The 14795-nt window shown below is 50.9% G+C and overlaps 1 protein-coding gene across 7 annotated transcripts in view; it reads left to right on the top strand.

The window, feature by feature from the left end:
* The window catches only part of TMEM181 (transmembrane protein 181), a 67790-nt gene that overhangs the window by 24338 nt on the left and 28657 nt on the right, over nt 1-14795 (top strand). For 6 of the 7 annotated variants that reach the window (XM_032338596.1, XM_032338600.1, XM_032338599.1 and 3 more), the window contains 4 exons: nt 4577-4680; nt 10993-11048; nt 12798-12888; nt 14087-14208. In XM_032338596.1, the coding sequence (XP_032194487.1) occupies nt 4577-4680; nt 10993-11048; nt 12798-12888; nt 14087-14208 (373 nt within the window). Of the gene's footprint in view, nt 1-2485; nt 2729-4576; nt 4681-10992; nt 11049-12797; nt 12889-14086; nt 14209-14795 lie in introns of those variants that run through there. The other variant, XM_032338602.1, reaches the window with a different exon arrangement.

The raw sequence follows: 14795 nt of genomic DNA, 5'->3' as shown, positions 1-14795 counted from the left end.
TGATTGGATTATGGCTATGCATGGGGGGGGACTGGCTTTTAAGTAAAGGTGTTTTTAGTTTCTCTAGAAAAGATGTCTGTGATATTTTAAATCACCCACAAAATTGAGGTTAATTTAGAAGGGACCTAAAAAGTCCAGGTCTACGAGAAGGGGATGGTCTGTTCCATTGCATTTGAAAGGTCTTCCAAAGGCCCGGGGGCTCCCATGAGGCCTGCATTTTCCAGTATGTGTATTAAATGCCTGCATGTGAGGAGAGATGCGGCCTGGAGGTGAATACTGGCGGATGGGTCCCCTTGAGAAGAGAAAAAGGAGGGACAGCCGTCCTGTGCTGGCAGGGTGCTGCTCCAGGCCTTCCTGCTGTGATTATCCAGGGAGAAGATTCCTCTAGCCCTTGAGCTTGACTTGGCCAGGCTGTCTGCAGAAAGGGGGAGTCCTCTCCCTGCTTCCCAATTGGAGGGAACACTTGGGAGATAACGAATGAAGGTTGTGTGGGTGTTTCCCCGTGTCTGGCATCCACACAGATAGATGGTACTTTGTCTTCAGGCACTCGGCCGTGTTGTAATAGGTTAAAGATACGAGAGGCAGCTTAGGGTGGGAAAGCTTCCTGGAGGAGGTGGGACATGCAGGTGCGCCCTGGTGAGTCCGATTTCGATGGTTTGGTGGTGAGAAGAGAGAGCATTTCCCATCAGGAGAGCAGTGTTTGCAAGGACTGGTCCAGAGTCCAGCTTGACCATGTTGGGAAACAGAATTTAAGCCCCAGATGCTGATGCTTGGGTTTGAACGCTGCCTCAGCCTGAGCTCGCACATCTGGGAAATGCGCATAGTGGTGGTGCCTACCTTGGAGGCAGCTGTGATGGCCGGGGGAGGTGGTGACTCACATGGAGGTACCTGCAGCACGGTAGGAATCCCAGGGAGGGATCTGGAACCTTGATGGAGTGGCCGTGCGGAGCCAGAGGCTTCTTGTGCGGGGTCGCATGCCAGCGGTGGCACAGCACGGCAGAGGCAGCGTCTGGGAGGCGTCGCAGTGGCTGTGCTGGGAAGGAACAGTTAGGAAGCAGGGCGCCTCTCCTCCTGGCCCGCTGTAGGCGCAGGACTACTGAGAGGCAAGCATCCTCAGAGGTGACCCCAAGGTTTCAGGATGTGGGACTGGAGAAAGGATAGAGGCAGGAAATGGGCAGTTAAGCAGCTTTTTCATTTATTTTGTGCTTTAATGGGTTCAGGTTTAAACTTATTGACCGTAAAGTGGTATGGATTCCTGAGTGAAAACATCCTGGGAGACTGTCTCAGAACAGAATCGGGGCAGACAGGGGCTTGGGGACAGTTCTTGGAGGTGGGAGGGGGCCTGAAGGAGGGAGCAGGAAACCCCCCGGGGTTGGAGAGTCCACACAGTGTGGGTCCCGGAAGGGGATGGGTGCCAGTGGAGGTAGACAGGCAGGATGTTAGGTTAAGGCTCCTGGGCCAGAGGGCTCTTTGGGGTGGGCTCCGTGCCTTTTGGGCATCACAGTCTTGCCTCTGAGCATTACAGAGCATTCCTCTGTTGGTGGCCTGATCGGAGGGCGTATAGGCTGTCTACTCACAGGGACTGGCCCGGGCCGCCGGTTTAGGTTAGCTTGATCGTTAGAAACACATTGGCGTTTCAGGTGGGAGGTGAAGCGGGAGGTAAGCAGAGAAATGACTGGGATCGTGGTTTGAGCAGGAAGCTGTGGGGCAGCTGGGACTAGGGGATGTGAAGCGAGACAGGCCCGGTGGGGGCGGGGCTCGACTCTACTAATGTCTTTATGTCGGCATCTGTCGGTTCGCTGCTGTGACGGAACAACGGTGTAGACCTCTGATTTGTCTTGAATAGGAACATATTCCTGAGGTTTTGGAAGTCTCTAGAGTTTTGGCGAACTGCTTCAAAGTGTTTAGACATAAAGTTGAGAGTGGAAGGAGCCGTGCGGGGGAGGCAGTGTGGCGTGGAACCGAGCTATCTTTGTGCTAGCCCTGGCCCATGCCATCCTGTGGCTGGAGGGGGTCTCTGGAGCCCAGACCCCCAGCTGAGGAAGCCTGGAAAGGTTTACTGCTCATCACAAAGGTTTAAATATAAGTATTTTCACTCTTTTTTTTTTGCCTCCAAGTAACCTCTTCTGGGTGCTCGCCTGTGCTGGGAACCCTCCGTGCCCCTCAGAGCCCCTGCCTGGGCAGGTCGCCCTGAGAGCAGCAGATTAGGGGTGCTGTAGATGATTCTGGGTAATTTTTTAAATAACCTGAGATTTACAAGGAGACTGGCAGAGAGAGTACAGAGGGTCTGCACACCCATCAGCCAGCTTCCCCTCATGCTGGCGTCTCGGCACGGTGGCACATTTATCAAAACTAAGAGAACAACATGGGTGTAGTCCTGTGAACTATAGACTTTAGCTGTCTTTCCTAACATCTAGTCCAGTCAGCGTCATGCTGGGTTTTTTCGAAGTGAAAATGCCTGTGCTCTCTCTTCTGCAGACTGCACAGAGGAACCGCATTCTTGGCCTCAACACCTGCAGACAGCAGTGCAGTGACAAAGAGGACCTTGTTCTGACTCCAGCCCCGCCTCCCCAGGGCTTTCCCCAGAAGTGCAGTCGTGGGGGTGGGTCCCCTCAGCTCTTCCTGCTCCCCCCAGCCTCCTTCTTGGGGACTGGCAGTTACCCCCAGGGGCAGAGCTGTGACTTCTTGGGCAAGTGTTCCACAGTCTTGGACCTCAGTGTCCCCGTGTGTAAGTCGAAGGAAGGGCTTAGACTTCCTCTCTGAGGTCTTTTCTGGTTCTACTATTTTAATGCTTTCAGGTCTCTTAAAATCTTTAGGGTTCTGGGGCACCTGGGTGGCTCAGTCAGTTAAGTGTCTGACTCGTGACTTCAGGTCAGGTCATGATCTCAGAGTTGTGAGACTGAGCCCTGCGTCAGGCTCCACATTCGGCTCAGACTGTGTTTGAGATTCCCGCCCTCTGCCCCTCCTCCCCACTGTCCCCTCTCACACTCTTTCTCTCTCTCAAATAAGTAAATAAATAAATCTTAAAACAAAACAAAATTTTTGGGTACCAAATTGGAGTTGGGGTCAGGCTACTCATTTCTCATGCATAGCAGGGTCATTTGTGGGTGGCCTTTGGACCTGCGTCCCCAAGAAAATGACAGAGGCATGCATTCCTTCATTCCTTCTCTCATGCCGTCATTCTGTGAAACAGAATTCACTCACCCAAAGGCCTGGCGAGTCCTGTTGGAGGGAGCTGGCTATCTGGGCTTGGTAATCTGCAAAGCCACATCTGAGCAGAGGTGGCTTATGGGCTCCAACCTTTGGCCCGAAATACCAACCAGCTGACTTCCTGCTCAGGAGCTGGAATCTCGAGCCACGTAAAGGAGAGGTTGCACGTGTGCACCAGGCACCATAAAAGCAAATAACCTTTCCCTCAGTTTCAGTGCTAAGCCTGGTTTTCCCTGTCCTGGGGTGTGTGTGCTGTTCTTGAGGCAGGAGTTCCTCCTTCTGTCTCAGCTTGCAACACCAGGAAATGGTCGGGGAATAGAAATAATCTAAAAACCAAAGCAACCCCCCCACCCCGTTTTCATCTCTTTGGATTTTTTGGTCTTCACTTTAGGTTATAGGGCAGGGGTTGGCCATTTGGGGGCCACAGCTGGCCCACCATCTCTTTGTGGTGGGGTTGAACGCCAACACCGCCGTGCGTACGTGACGTCTGGGCTAAGTGTAGAGGCAGCACTGAGGGCTGGCGATGGACTCCGTGTGGCCGGCCAAGCCTCAGACATTTATTTTCTCGTCCTTCATGGGTTTTTCTTTTGTTTACTGACAGCTCAGGTGGGGAATTCTAGAAGAGAACTGATCCCTCCCCCACTGCCATTTTCTTCTGAGCAGAGGACAAAGTAGGGGTGAATAGGCGGGGACCTCCTGACTATGGGGGGGTGTTGGGACGGACCCGCTCGGGTGCTCTGCCCCCTGGTGTAAGTCACCGAGGAGTGCGGGCAGCTTGCTCAGTGGCATCAGAACCAGACCCCAGACCCCAGAGCCAGAGTCAGGCCGAGCTTCACCGGGAGGGCCGATGCAGGCGAGGGGTGGTGAGGAGCCCCAGGCGGGGATGTCACGTTGTGGGCCACCCCAAGGACCAGCTGGTGGCACACGCAGTTCCCGATCTGGGCTTGATGGTGCTGGCTCCCAGCTCCGCGTGTTGGCTGGAGTGGTTCGGGGTCGCCCTCGCACTTGCCCTTAGGCTCTGCTCTGGCCGCTGGAGGTGGGCGCCAGTGGAGGGGGTCCGGCCACCGCACGTGTGGCCTGGTGAATGAAACACACTGTCATGGGCACCGACGCCTCGGCACACTGCCATGCTGTGGGGAGTGGGTCTGGCCGGCCACCTACAGGACGGGGTGTTCTGACGTGCCGGCCAGTCGCCCACTCTGCAGTGGGCCCTGAGGTGACGCAGGCAGCTTTGTCAGGCAGGTCACCCGGGCTTCGAGTAGCTCCGCTTCTGGGAGGGGGTCCTGATGTAGTCTGGGGTGTTGCTGGGGGCTCCTGTGGACTTAGCCCCCCGTCTCACCTCCCCCTACCCCCGACTTCTCTGCAGGCTGGCACCCATGCGGCTCTACACGCTGTCCAAGCGCCACTTTGTCCTCGTGTTTGTCGTCTTCTTCGTCTGTTTTGGCCTGACTGTCTTCGTTGGGATCAGAGGTAAGGTGCGGTTCCTGGTCATTGTATCACTTCCATTCACCCTGGCAAGTGGCTTTTGGCCCGGCCAACCTATACCCACCCCTGTCCCCTGCTAAGGGCCCCTGGCTGGAGGGTGATGCATCACTTCATTCTGAACCTGCTGGGCAGGGGGTGACCTGGATCCCGCCCCTTGTAGCAGCCAGGGCTGGAGTTCAGCTTGGCAGCACTTGGTGGCCTAGACCGCACACCGTTTATTGGACAGTCAGACATTTCTGTCAACGCTGGTGTGCTCGGGACCCGCTGGGTGCTGGGGGGTCCAGAACATGTGACTGGTGGGGGCCCCAGCCCGGTAAATGGTCCAGTGCAGCACATTCTTGGGGGGGGGGCGTGGCATGAGACAGCCATGAGCACGGGGCTGGGGTAACCAAGGGGAGCCGGGAGGTGGCTCTGGTGTCGCCCCGAACTCTTGGCAGGAGGAAGCCTGCAGGTTGGCTTTGGCCTTGTGCTCTGGGCCCCGGTGCCCCGGGCTTCCATGGCACGCAGTTTGAGGGGAAGAGCCACACCATAGGATCTTAGCTTCCCAAATTCCTTTGAAATGGTCCAGTCCAACCCCATTTCACACTGATGGAAAGCAGAACGAGAGGAGTCGGCCTGTTTTCGTAAGGCTCCCAGCAACCTGGTCTCTTCAGCCCTATCCAGGGGGTAGGAGCCCAGGACCTGCCTCAGCTGTTTCTTCTTGCCCTTTTAAGTATCCTGTTTAGTGGGCGTGATTTCTGGTAGGTGTTTATTTAATTATGGTGTTTCATGTTAAATCGTGAACGGCATGAGGCTTGGCCTGTCCCAGAGGCAGTTGTGCCTCCGAAGGCGAGTTTCTGAACCCCCGCTGGCCTGGGGCTGGTGACTGGCCCCCGGAAGCTGGCCATGAGGGTGGCTGCGTAGGTGCCGTTTGCCGGCTGATGAGCCACATCATGGCGAGAACAGCCACTGCTGGAGCCACTTTCTCTTTTCCTTCCCATGACATCACCAAGGGATAAGTTACATTAATCCTGGCGCAGGACATAGCAGTCATCTTACTCAGTTTTCCTAACTGTCCTTTGAGGATGGGTAGGACAGGCATTGACAGGCTCACGACTGGAATCTCACGGGACCTCAGCCAGTTCTTGTTCCGTCCCTCAGCCACTGTCTGCTGCAGCGTCCCGTGATTATACGCAGCCTTTTCCACTTCTTGCAGAAGTGAAGTGATGCACCCCAGCTGAGATCAGAAAAACGAGGTCAGGTTTCCCACATCCCTTTCCTTCTTCCCAGTGAGTACTGGATTTCGGGTTCTTCAGAGAAAAACACCAATAGGATATATGTGGTACCAATAGAGAGAGACTTTTCTGTGCCTTCAGGGCCTGCTCAGGCCTGCGTGGATGGTGCCATTTCCATTTGATGCTGGAGTGCTGCCATGTGTGCTCAACTCACCATGGACAGTGTGGGTCTCATGGTAGCTTGGGGGCCTGTGGGTACGTATTTAGTCTCTGCTGAGGCCCAGCAGCAAGCCAAGAGCTGTGTCTTGGAAGGAGAGCATATGTGGAGGAGGGCAAGGCTTTGCTCCAGAGGCCCAAGGGTCCGCATGAAGACTCATCCGTAGGGCCCTGCCAAGGGCTCCGAGCTGCATCCCTGTCTTCTCCTGCCATTTCAGACACCTCTGTGTCTGCCGGATTGTACGGCACCTGCGTAGGCAGCCTGCACCGCAGCCTGGACCTGCTGGGAAGCCTTCTCTTGTTCTGGGCCCCATCAAAACTTGCACCTTTGTGGGTCACTAGATAAATAGGCCAAATTGTCACACCCAGACAAGGAACATGTTGCCTCTAAAACGCACAGAAGTGAGGCCTGCCAGGCATCATGCCTCTGTTTTCATTGTAGGGAAGCCAAACACAACAGTTTATCTCTTGCCTTAGAAGGGATAGTTCTCTGTGGTGCCTACCAGGGGACCCCTGGAAATTTCACTAAAGTAGAAGGCCCCTGCCCTTTAACCAGATTTACTTCCTGTCTGCTGACATGCAAGAGTCTTACCAGAGAGTTTAGGGTAGTTTGCTACTTCTTACTCACCAGATCTGGTCGGCATAATGTCACAATGAGATGGACCAGCACGATGGCTTGTGGCAAGGAGGGATGGCCAAGGTCTGTGCAAGCTGTGCTGTGTAGCTGGGAGTTACAAACCTTTGGGGCAGGACAGGGAAGTGAAGGTGTATTGCTGGCCTGGCTTCTGGTGAGCCTTGTTTTCAGGGACAAAGAGAACGGTATTTGCCGGAGCGAATGCCAGAGGATGTGTGACTTTGTTCATGCGGGTACAGCAGTGGCAGTTGGAATCATCGGCGGGTTTAGCTGATGCTGTTCCACTGTCCTCTCCAAGAGCCACCTGCCCTCTGCCCTGGCCATATAGGCGACATGAATGTGGGTGATAGAAATCTTTCACACCCTTGATAGGAACACTGATGTCTGCAGTCTAGGAATGTGACACTGGTTTTGATTGTATTTTTGTAGGTAGAGGCTGTCCTGGTGACTTCCAGTTGGCCTTTCCTGCCAGAATAGCCCTCACTCCACAAGGCAGGGAACCAGTATGGGGATTCTGCCAGCTGCTGAGTATATCTGTTGCAATTATGCCTTCTGGAACTAGGGAGTCAGCCATAGGATGGGACCAGGGACCGACTGGGCCCATTGTGACACGTGCCTGAGCTAAAGCCCCATTGATTACTTGACCTCCATAAGTCGCTCCTCTGACTGGTGGACCACACTGATGTTTGGGGTTTCCTGAAATTGGGGTCAGTTCAGAGCAACTGTCCAGGGGAGCCCAACATGTATTTCCTTTTCCCCAGTGTGCCGTTATCTTGGCAAAAAAGCTGAAGGTTCCTTTGGGAGAATGATTTAGCAATCTACATTTTTTGGCTGAGTACTGGGGTGCTTTCTTAATGGGACCCAGTCTTCTGGAGATTTGGGTCTGCAAAGTGGTTCAAATCTGGAAACTACTGAAAAGCTATGACTCTCTGTTTTTATGATTCAGGTTAGACTTTGTTCACTTGACTTAGACTTTTCTGCTTACACAGATCAAGTCCAACTTTAGTAGGCTTTCTGCAGATTTCACTTCTAGGAACACCATAATCAACTAGCCAGCCCCATAGGTCTGGGCCAGCCAGACTCTTCTGATTGCTGCTTGACTGTCCTGTCCATTACAGTGACCACGCCCACCTTGCTTTGGGTGGTTGAGCACCGCTGCTTGGTTCCCCTGCTCCCGGTCATTCCCATTGCTCTAGGCTTCCCCAGTTCAGCGACCATGGTTCCTACTGTAAGATCTGGTTCACCACAGAGCAGGGCAGTCATAGAGCTCTTTAATGGTGATGGGACCCCCCTCCCCCCGACAGATTTATTCCTCATAGTGGTGGTGAAATCTATGTGTCCTGAAGTCTCCCGGCAGGTCTTAAATGACAAATCTGCTCCAATGTTCTGATTTCCCTAAGCTTCCGAATCCCTTCCTCTCCATTAAACCAAGGCAGGTGTGACATTTCTGATTTGCTTACTGGGGACCACCTTTTGTTGGTTTTTAACCAACCAACCAAACTGTTAGAGTCCTTCCTAACTCCCTGAGCTCCAGTTTGCAATGCAGAATCTCTCCTTGGTGGGCTGCATCCGTAAATCCAGACCAGTCCAACTTCATGTTCCTGTCGCCATTTTCCCAGCCTCAGTGTTTGTTCCCACACATGTTCCCCGGATTTCTCTCTGTGTAAATCAGAAGACTCGCGGAGTTCTTTGGGAGCATATGTAGTGTATCTCCTCATGGGCCATACTTCGTACCTCACCTTTGGGGCCCTGCTGGAACTCAAGTCTAGTTATGGTTCTAGAGTCAGAGAGGGGAGGTTGCTCAGCAGAATCGTCATTGTCTTGCGGGGCCGTCAAGGGAGTCTGTCTGCTTGGGTAAGGCAGGGGAGGCGGAAGGGCTGCTTCTGCTGGCAGTGGGGAGAGCTCCTCCAGTGTCAAAGTCGACCCATTGACATTCGGCAGCTCCGTGCCCCCGTCTTCATCGGGGTCTTTCTGCTGTCCCCAGACCAGGATCTCCCTACTTCCCAGCCAGTGCCCTCCATTGAACAGTGAGGCAGCCTGTGAGGCTGGTGTGCAGCTTGTGGTGTAATTCAGCCAGTTGCAGGCTGAGATTCTGGGCGTGGTTTTCAGCACACAGCCTTGTGGCTACAGGCGATAAAGCCTTCCGCCTGGGCGCACAGGAGCTGTCAGATTATTTGTGCGGCACTGGAGCTGGGAATTCAAACCCCAGAGCTCACCTTTTCTTCTGTCACTTTGTCCTGGGACACTAGGAACAACCAGTCAACCTCATTCTGTTTGTTGTCCAAAAATATTCTAAAGAATCACAAATAGTCACTTAGCTTCTTCTCGTAAGTAGTTGATCAGGAGTCCATGCATATTTTCACAAACCATCCCAGTGCTGTCTCTACTGCTGGACGTGGAGTCATTACCATCTTTACACCTGGTCAGATTAGAGAACCACTTTCAGAAACCCGAGAATCAGTATGAAAAAACTCTTCCTCAGGGCACCTGGGTGGCTCAATCGGTTAAGCGACTGCTTTGGGCTCAGGTCACGATTTTCAGGTCCTGGGATTGAGTCCTACATCGGGCTTCCTGCTCAGTGGGGAGCCTGCTTCTCTCTCTCTTACCCCCCACTTCTGCCCCTCCCCTCCCCATTGCTATTCTCTCTCCCTCTTTCTCTCAAATAAGTAAAATCTTTAAAGAAAAAAAAAAGAACTCTTCCTCTATAACCACTCTCAGTACCAAATTCTGTATTAGGGTTCTCTAACAAAATTGAACCAATAGGAGGCATATATGTATGTATGTATACACACACACACACACACACACACACACACACACACAGAAAGAGAGGGAGAGAGGGGCAGTGGTGGAGGGGAAGAGAGATTTATTATAACGAACTGGCTCACATGATTATGGAGGCTGAGAAATTCCAAGATCTGTAATTCGCCAAGCTAGAGGCTCGGGAGAGCCAGGTAAGGTCCAGTCTGTGTCTGGAAGCAGCTGAGTAGCGACGGGCCAGCTTGAAGACTGAGCACAAGCCCAGGCTGAGAGCAGAGTCTCCCTTACTCAGCCTTTTGCCCTATTCCGGCCTTCAGCCATCCGGATGAGGCCCCCTCACGGTGCAGGGACGTCTGCTTTCCTCCGTCCACTGATTCAGATGTGAATTTCATCCAGAAACCCCCCACAGTCACGGCGGGATCCCCTTTAGCCGTCTCTCTGGGCACCCAGGGCCCAGTCAGGTTGACAAGAATCACTGTCTCGAGTCCTCTGGGAATAACGTCGTTAGGATTTCAGAATTAGGAGTGCCTTAGCGACCACTGGGCCAGTCACCCTTGTTTTGCAGATGTAAAGACCGAGACTCAGAAGGCCAAGTTAGCTAAGACTAGAGTCTAGACTTTTCGGACTCCCAGTTCTTAATTCTTTCTGAGAAAGCAGCCTGCCTTATTTCCTGGAGCAGGGTTTTGTCGGATTGTGACTCTGTCAGAACAGGCCTCGCTGTGGCTGCCCGCCTCCTCCCCACACAGAGGCAGCCTCCTCCGCGTTCAGGAGCGCGTCCCTGACACACGTCACTGCATTGGTTGCGAACCGGATACAGACTCCTGTGATACTTGTGCACCTCCTCGAGATGGAGGATCCTCAGTCACTGAGGCAGCCCAGAAAACTAGCCTCGCAGCTGAGCGTGATTGTAGAATGAAATAAATTCAATTAAAATCTGCTTCACGCTGCTTTCCTTTGAGGCCGAAGCTCTGAAAAATTTCATCCGTTAAGCTTATATATCTGCTGTTTCAGGAATCTACATTGAGCATACATTCATATATTTTATATCCTAAGCTTAATAAATATTTTTGGAAGACTGGATTAATTGGATGAACAGATGAATGTGTCTTAATTTTTTAGCAGGAATCTTTCTATGTTACAAAATATACAGTGTTTGTATCATAATAATTTCTTGGATCTGAGCACTACTGAGCAAGCACTCTTGAAACTTAAGAGGTTTGGGCCTAGCTAGATCCCGTAGGAATCCTACCCAGTGTGTGGTGGTCAGACTGTCCACCTGCGTCAGGAAGGCATGAGGTACAGCAGGGTGGGTGTTGTGTGTCTGTGTGTTTACATGTCCCCTAAGGACAGACCCGGAGAATAAGACCGCCTCTACATAATGTGTGAATTTCTCTTGGCATTTGAAAAATAATCAATAAATTCATTATCGATATAAGTATAACCTACTTTTCTCATTTTCTGTTACACTTTTAGGACCCAAAGTAATCCAGACTTCTGCAGCCAATTTTTCACTAAATAATAGTAAAAAGGTAAGACTGGGTCGCAGGGGCAGCTGGCAGGGCCCGATAAACTTTCAGGTCGCTCAGTGGGTCCCGGGGACGCACCACCCTTGCCGTGCAGCTTGCTTCTTCGGCAGTACGCATGCTCACTCTGCTGTCAGCTGCTGGCCTCTGAGCTCTTGTTTGCTAGAAGTGTTCCCTCCTGAGGCAGTAGCTCCGCGCTAGAGCAGATGCTGCTGTCTGCCCAGGGAGCGGCAGTTGCTTTCCAAGTGCCGGTTGGCTCACCCTGAGTCCTCATGCCCACATGTCTTCCTAGGCCATACGTTCTGGCAGTGCTCCTGCAGCCATCTGTTTCTTACTGTTTACGCTAGTTAATGCGGGTCTCCGTGTGGGGTTTCTAACAGGAGCAGGTCTTTCCGATGATTGGTATTCCTGCAAGAACTCAGTTTAAATGAAAAAAATCCTCTTTCTCTCCTTTCTTAAATGTGGTCGATTCTTCACCATCTTTAGAGAAAAACAAAGGTCCTTCCAATGGGAGAGTTTCAGTAATCTTTAACAAATGCTAATTGTGAGAGCACAACAACTAAACCCTTTTTTTGCTGCAGACCAGACATGATATCTTTATCTAGGAACTGAATGCAAGTTGTCACACATTCTCATGGCACAATGTTGAAATCTGATTGATTCCCAACACCCTCCCCCCATCTCCCTTATCCTAGCTCTCTGGTAGGTTTTCACCCCTATAATTAAGCAAGAGAAGAAAAATGTCCTAAAACTTACCTTTTAATTCCTCTTACTCTTGCTAGTTGGAAAGGGCCCTCTGGATAGCCCACTGATATTTGCGTTTTTTGATTTTCTTTACCTCTTGCCCTGAGGACCTGATTTGAAGAGGTGCTGTTATCAGGGTTTCCTGAACGTAGTTAGGTCTTTCAAAATTTCTTTCTCTCAGGATGTAAGTCCCTTTTTTTGGGGGGGGGGCACTCTAAACAGCAGCCGTCCCACCAAACTGACTTGCTCCTGAAAGATCACGCTCACTTTTGAAAGATGATAGGCCACCCTCTGGTGGGTTTCAATGCTCATGGCTTCGGGCAAGGCTTCAGTCACAGGGCGTTTCTGTCAGTTCCAAAACACAGATACTACGTATTTATGTTCAGACACTGTGCATTCAAATGATACATTTCTTTGGAACCCTGGGTGGCTCCTTAAGCAATGTCCTCTGTCTCCCATGGCTGCTAGGAGCCAGTATTAATGGTTTTCACCGCACAGCACAGAAGCGTCATTGGCAGTGGGGTCTCCTCTAATTTTTCTCTCGAGGGGCATTAAGACTTTCCTAAAGCAGAAAACAATAGACCTCAGACAGCGACTGATATGGCATGTTGGAACCAAGGAAATGATTCTTGTGAATATGAAGATCTATCCTTGGTGTTATTTATTATCTTATGATACATCATATCCTATCTACTTTTAATTCTTTTTTTCCCTCCAGGCTTTTTCTTGCTATTTAAGTAGGTATATAGTCCCAAGGCTACAGGTGGTGGACATCGCCTGCTTAGAGGTTTTCACGAGACAGAGGGCACTCCAATAGGAAATTAGTCTTTTCTTTTTCTGGAAGGCAGTATTTTACTTATCTTGTCTAAAGGAAAACTACATGTTTCTGTTTCAGAGTTTCCACAAACCTTTCTTTACTAAATGTACATTTTGTACGTTAAGATGAGGTATTCGGTAGACTTAATGAAAAGGTCATATGGATTATTTAACTCTTTTTTCTTCTTGCCTTAGCTGAAGCCAATTCAAATCCTTTCAAATCCGCTGTCTACCTATAATCAGCAGCTGTGGCTGACGTGTGTTGTGGAGCTGGATCAGTCGAAAGGTAGGAAGCTTGACATTGCAGAATCGTGTTTCTTTGTACAAAGCACCATATTTTAAAGATTGAGAGAGCTTTAAACCCTTTGAACAGGTGCTCAAAGATGGAGCACAAGGACGCTCATTATTCTTTATAACAGCAACAAATTGGGAGCCCCTTACGTGTCTGCCAGTGTCTTCCAGAAAAAGTCACGATGCAGCGCTCAGCAAGCATTGGTCAGCTTAGCTCCGTGGCTGCGCTGTGTTGCCCCTGCTGTGGCAGCTTTGTCCTTGGGCTCTGGGAGAGGCTTCAGTTCTGTTGCCTCGAGATGATGGTTCTATCCCCCAAGGACACATGGCAGTTGTCACCCTAGGGCAGAGGGTGCTGCTAGGATCTAGAGGGTGCCGGCTATCCTGCCGTGCACCCGACCGCCCCACAGCCGAGGAGGAGCTGGCCTCAGTATCTGGGGGCTGCTGAGGCTGAGGCACGTGCCCCACTGCATCTGCGTCTCTGAAGCCTCGGGTCTGCTTGTCTGGAGTTATGGGCTGCCCGGGGGGGAGCCAAAGACGTGGTCACTCACGTTATCTCCCATGTTCTGGGAGTCAGATGAGGCACTTTGGCTGAGAAGGAATTTGAAAAGATAACCCCATGACCACAGTAGGTTAAGTGGGGAAAAATGTATATTACAAAAAAAAATTAACCCCCTTTAAAAAAACATAAATAAATTTGGTATCAGTGTATATTTGTGCGCCTAGAAAAGGCTCTGGAAGGATAGATATGACATGTTAATTATGGTTATATCTAGGTGGTGGGATTGTGTTTAATGATATCTTTGTACTTTTTTGCTCTCTGATTTTTTTTAAACAAAGGGTATAAAAACAGAAAAATAAAATATGTCATCAGAAAAGTAAGAAATTAATTTTATTTTAATATAAAGTTAAGTTAGAAATTTATGTGGGAAATGAAAAAATAAAATTCCATTAGCCTTGAAATGCTTGCCCTTTTATGAACCAAACGGGTGGACCCGTGTTGTAGGTTTTTACGTAGGCCCCTAGGTAACAGGTTGGATGTAGAACCTGACAGAAGGGCTTTACTTTACAGACATGTGTGAGGTTTTCACATGTGTGCTGAGGCTGAGGTGGTTGAAGGACCCTTCTGGGCCCTCACCTTGGCAAGTGTGATGTGCCTGATGTGGTCTCTGACACGGAATTTCTTTCTTTTGTAGAAACATCAATTCAGACAAGCTTCCTCATGACTGTTAAAGTCGATGGGGTAGCTCAAGATGGAACCACCATGTTCATTCATAACAAAGTTCACAATCGGACAAGGACCCTCACCTGTGCAGGGGTGAGTGTGTTCGAATGGTCAGGTTACTCGTCGTGCTACCCTGTTACATGTCTGCTTTCCTAAGTAAAAGAATCCAGTCATACCAGTGATGGTGCGGTGACACTCATGTCGCTTTCTACACCGATCTCCTTCTCAGTTCTTACAAACATACACACATTCTCTCTCTCACACACACACACACTCATACACACACATACACGATGCCTGTTTTCAGTGTGTGTGTATAGCCTGATGTGTCTACAGATGGCTGTCACAGGTTGCTTGTCGCCTGTGAAGGTCTGCCGCTATGCTGTGGTCATTCTGGTCAGGGCTTCGGGTTTCCTGCTCTGGGGCATCTGTGGGGGCTGAGGCCTGGGCCTCGTAGGGAGAGTGGCCTCCTTGTTTGAGTGTCTACTTCAGGGTGTAGCATGTGGTTGTGCGATAGGAAACCTGGTGGTCCAAAGCAAGAAAGGAACCCTCACTTTTGATTTTCTTGGTGCCATGTTCTGTCAGCATCCCAAGAGTCAGAAGTGGGACTGCTCCGGGTAGAGCAGGGGGGCCCCCTGGGACGAAGCAGGTTGTGGGGGCGCATGGAGAGCACAAGGAAC

Source organism: Mustela erminea, chromosome 4 (genome assembly GCF_009829155.1).
Source record: "Mustela erminea isolate mMusErm1 chromosome 4, mMusErm1.Pri, whole genome shotgun sequence".
Taxonomy (NCBI): domain Eukaryota; kingdom Metazoa; phylum Chordata; class Mammalia; order Carnivora; family Mustelidae; genus Mustela; species Mustela erminea.
Note: the sequence above shows the minus strand (reverse complement) of the source record. Positions and strands in the feature narration are given on the sequence as shown.